The sequence below is a fragment of the Ipomoea triloba genome, chromosome 11 (assembly GCF_003576645.1).
Source record: "Ipomoea triloba cultivar NCNSP0323 chromosome 11, ASM357664v1".
NCBI classification, from domain to species: Eukaryota; Viridiplantae; Streptophyta; class Magnoliopsida; order Solanales; family Convolvulaceae; genus Ipomoea; species Ipomoea triloba.
The window spans coordinates 14,564,591-14,569,886 of record NC_044926.1 but is presented as its reverse complement, the minus strand read 5'-3'; the positions used below and the strand labels follow the sequence as shown (position 1 = coordinate 14,569,886).

At 32.4% G+C, this 5,296-nt stretch overlaps 1 protein-coding gene across 1 annotated transcript; it reads left to right on the top strand.

The window, feature by feature from the left end:
• The first annotated feature begins 3,038 nt into the window (after nt 1-3,038).
• Nucleotides 3,039-5,201, top strand: LOC115997238 (high mobility group B protein 7-like). The gene is made up of 8 exons (XM_031236755.1): nt 3,039-3,334; nt 3,848-3,930; nt 4,105-4,156; nt 4,261-4,359; nt 4,453-4,510; nt 4,615-4,659; nt 4,747-4,836; nt 4,913-5,201. The coding sequence occupies exons 1-8, from the start codon at nt 3,198-3,200 to the stop codon at nt 4,979-4,981; spliced, it is 633 nt and encodes a 210-aa protein (XP_031092615.1). The 5' UTR covers nt 3,039-3,197; the 3' UTR covers nt 4,982-5,201.
• The last annotated feature ends 95 nt before the right edge of the window (nt 5,202-5,296 follow it).

The window sequence follows — 5,296 nt, the reverse complement described above, 5'->3', positions numbered from 1 at the left end:
ATGTGAAATTGTTATTCAGTTTCATTTTGTATACACTGTAGTTTCATTATAACACAACTAAAGTATCATTTTGATATAACTATAGTTTCATTTGACAATATACATTCAATATGTGAGATATGTTTATTCAGTTTGATTTTATACATACCGTAATTTCACTTTAACACAACTAAAGTATCATTTCAATTTAACTACACTTTCATTTGACAATATACCCTCAATATGTGAAACATGCTATTAAGTTCCATTTTATACATACTGTAGTTTCATTTCAGCACAACTAAAGTATCGTTTCAATTCAGCTACAATTTTATTTGATAATATATACTCAATATGTGAGACATATAATCCAGTTTCATTATACATACATTGTAGTTTCATTTTATTTTGAGCAAATCATAAATACAGGATTGTTGTTAAATATAACGGTTGACGTTTCTTTACTCAAAGAAATGATGCCGTTTTTGGACCATAGTTCACATAGCTATGTGGACCATGGTCCATAGTATAACAATTTCCATCCAAGTAGTAGTCCAGAAAAACTAGAACTCGGCCATTGCTGGCAAATTATTATGTGAACCATGGTCCACACAGTGCTCGGTGGACCATAAAAAAAATAAATTTATAATATACTAAAAGTACATTATTTGTGTACTAAATATACATTATATAAAATAATGTACTTTTTCTGAATACAGTATACATATTTTATATACTAAAAGTACATTATTTGTGTATTGAATGTACATTATTTGATGGTATACAAAATAATGTACTTTATGTACAAAATAATGTACTTTTTATTTATGGTCTATACAGCTGTGTGTACCATGTTTCATACAATAATGATTGACCATTGTTTAACCGTTATATAATGGACCAAGGGTCCACAGTGCACTGGACCTTGGTCCTATACAACGTAATTTTTAATTTTAATTTTGACAGCGACTGTTTTTTGTTTAGTTGACGTTACAAGTTTTTTTTTTTTTTTTTTTTTTTTTTTTGTAAAGCATATGTATGTGTCTTGTGTTATGCATTTCTGTATCTCATGTTATGCAATTCTATACCTTAAGTGTATAGATTCTGTACCTAAAATAAAGTAAATATAAAATGCATTTTTGTGTCTTGTGATATGCATTTTTATATCTTATGTTATGCAATTCTGTACCTTAAAAGAGTATTGTGTGTTTTATTTTACGAATTTATGTCTTGTATTATGAAATTAGGTGTCTATAAGGCATAAATTATCTACATAAATTAGATTTGAAAATAAGTAAATATATAACATGTGTATGTGTCTTGTGTTGTAAGTTTTTTGTCTCGTGTTATGAAATTTTGTACCTTAAGAATGTTGATTCTGTACCTAGAATAAACTACTCCGTAAAATTTATGTTGAAACATGAGAAACGAAAAACTACAAAATCTTCTAAAGCTTAAATATTAAAATGACGTCTTTTTTATATCCACGATATAAATTACTGTCATTGTTCAATCATTATCCATGGACCATGGTCCACATATTTGTGTGAAACATAAACAAAAAGTAAATTTTAATATACTAAGGGGCCATTTGGTTCAGGTAATCTGAGTATGATAATGTTATATTATTCCGTTTGGTTTAAGTTATGAGATTACCTGGTAATGTTATATTACCTCAAAGCTGATGTGGCGGTAATGTTTCAAGGTAATGTGATTACCCCTATTTTCTTAAGTAATCTTAGATTACCTTGATTTATTTTAACTTTGCCCTTGTTAACTAATAATAATAATAATAATAATAATAATAATGGAATAAATATATGTTTATATAATCAAATATACGTATGCATATGTTTATATATTTATTTTTTAATATTTAAGCATTGATATACATTCATACATGCATGCATGCATACATACATACATACATACATACATACATACATACATATATATATATTATATATATATATATATATATATATATATTTATTTATTTATTAAGAACATTATAGTAAATTGATCCATATAACTTAAAATATAACCCTTAACCAAACAAGGTAGTATTATATTCCACAATCCAAACCAAACACATCAGGTAACCTTACATTCTTAAAATCTCACATTACCTTCCTGGAGGTAATATTATTACCCTTAACCAAAAGTACATGATTTTTTATATATTATCAAATCATGTATATTCATTATTCAGTACACAAATAATATATTTTTAATATATTAAAAATATATTGCATTTATGGTTCACACAACTCATGGACCATGATCCAAACAAAAATTTGCCAGAAAATTATTGTGTGGACCATGGTCTACATAGCTGTGTGGACCATGAATATAATGTACATTTTTATTATACAAAAAGTACATTACTTTTGTATTGAATGTACATTATTTGATAGTATATATAAAATAATGTACTTTCTGTACTTAAATAATGTACTCTAAAATAATATTATGTACAAAAACAATATACTTTTATTATATTAAAAATGTACATTTTATTTATGTTTCACATAGCTGTGTGAACAATGGTCCATGTAATAATGATTGATAATTTGCCACTGTTATTGGCAAATTATTGCATGGACCATGGTCCACACAGCTGTGTGGACCAAAAATAAAAAGTACATTATTTTTGTACTGTAGGTACATTATTTGACAGTATATATCAAATAATGTACCTTCAGTACAAAAATAATGTACCCTAAAATAATATACCTATAATATAAAAATAATGTACTTTCAGTACAAAAATAATATACTTTTTATTTTTGGTCCACACAGCTGTGTGGACCATGATCCATGCAATAATGATTGACTAGTATTGCCGTGGGCCAGTTGCAATGAACCGGCCCATTATCTAATGAATTTGTGATGAAACGACGAGATTGCTTAAATTCGGAAGACGAAAGACATCCTCTCAATCCAACGGCGATGATAGATCACAGAGTGCCAAGTCATCGATCGGTGCGAATTCTGCGATGCCCAACACGGGGCGGGCTCTCGAATTTCCTTTTGAAAGTGGCGCGAGCGCGGGGCTTCATTTTCAATTTCAGCAAATTCTCAATTTTCCCTCTTTCGCCTTCCCCTTCTTAACCCTCGCTCACCAACATCTTGTCATCTCTGCATATTGGATTGCTAAGTTAACTGCGTATCTGCGGCTGCTACTATTACTACTACTAGGTACTAGTGTCGTAGGAATGGCTGGTGGAAGAGCATCCGGTAAGTCTTCGAACGCTCCCAGAGCGAGGAAGAGGGTGGAGGTTGATTCCGATGAATCCTCGCGGATAAACGCCAGCCTCAAGCGCGCTAAGGACGGCAGTGCTTTCGCTCGTTGGTATGCGTCTACACCATTCTCTCTGTTATTGATGATAAACTTCTGTTTGATCGCTTTCTTTAGTGACAATTATATTTGAGTCGTTGCTTTTATCCTGAATTTGAACAATGAATTTCTGTATTATGGCTTTTAAGTTTCTGCTGAATGAGCGTACACTTTAATTATAAGGAACAACCAGCGGATTTAGAGGTGGTTTTCGCTTCAACTGTTCAGGATTTGGGTTGCATTTATTTATTACGGAGTATTTATTTATTTATTTTTTTAAATTTTTTGTGGTGGGTCTAGAAGAGTAGTATTTGTATGTGTGGGTTTGTAAGCACATATGTTGCATTATTTGATTTGTTGGTATTAATAGGTTCTGTGTTAAGTGGAATTTCGGAAAGAAAAATGTATTTTTGCTGTCTTTATTTTTGTAAATTCTTTTCTGTGTACTGTTTGTCATAGTATTTAGGTCTTGGTTATGAGTTCTGTGGGGTGTTGATTGGAATTTAATAATGAATTTGTTTTGAGCAGTGATGAATGCAACAAAGATGTACCGGTGGCTTTGATTAGTTTTCACAACTGTAGCCTTGATGCCAAGATCAAGATGAATTTGGGTAAAAACCTCCATGCCCTTCATCACTTCTCACTCTTTATTGATGTTAGTAACTATGATCACTAAAAAAAGTCTAGATAACAGTGGAATGCTTTAATTTAACCTTTTTCTGAGAAATAATATGGGCTTTTAAAATGGTAAGGCCTCTAATGAAAAAAGAGTTGATGTCTTGCAGAAGCACAGGTTATAGAGAAGCCAGCTGAGGTCAAGAAAAAGCCAGCTGAAAAGTAATTTTACTCTCAAATTGCTTATGTTAAGCTCCATGTTACATTGGTTTTAGGTTCTATTGGATTCATTATTTGTCTTGTTTTAATACATGTGTGCAATGCAGGAGAAAGGCAAGATCTACTGAACCAAAAGCCAAGAAGGAAAAGAAGGCTAAGAATCCCAATGCACCAAAGCGCCCTCCCACTGCATTCTTTGTTTTCATGTACTAGTCTATTCCATAATGTCTCATAGTCTTATACAAACTGATATAACAAAGCTTTGCTTCTGAAAAATGACAATTTAATCAATGTTTCAGGGATGAGTTTAGGAAGACTTTCAAGGAGGCAAATCCTGACATCAAGAGTGTTGCTACGGTATGCTCTAATATCCAAGTGTGTAGAAGTTATGGAGAATCCTGAAAAGCAATTTACCTGTTTGGTCTTTGTTTGATGTATTATTTCTGCATTTGTAACTGTAGGTTGCCAAGGAGGGTGGTGAGAAGTGGAAGTCCTTGACAGATGAAGTGAGTATGGTGTTGACACTATTTGCTATCTTGTACTTTTCCACAATATTAATTGGGTTCCTGATTCTTGTAATCCCAATTGAGCAGGAGAAGAAGCCTTATCAAGATAGGGCTGCAGAACTCAAGGCAGAATATGAGAAGGCTTTGGAATCCAACAATGCTACTGAGAATGAAGATGTATGTTCCCTGCCTTCTTTTCCCTCAAGCTCCATTATTCTTATACTGAATTGTCACTTGATCTATTTGTCTATAGGATGGAGAGGAGTCAGAGAAGGAAGTGAAGGATGAGGTCCAGGAGGAGAATGAATTAGATGATGAGTAGGGGGGCTAGGGGCTGTGCTATTGTTTTTGTAGTTGTGTTACCTACATGACTAGTTTTGAGATTCTGTAAATGATCTGTTAGTCAACTATGCTTAAGGGAAATTCAAGTAGTGAAGCATGCACTTTGTTTTGAATTTTACCATTAATGTATATGTTCTATCAAGTTCTTAACTTTTGAAATGTTTGTTATACATTATGGAATTGATTATTGGTGACCCTCACTCAGAAACCATAAGTCCATAATGAGGCACAGCCTTTTTAAATTTCATTTTGTTCCCATTAACACCACACCCCCCCCCCCCCCCCCCCCCCCCCC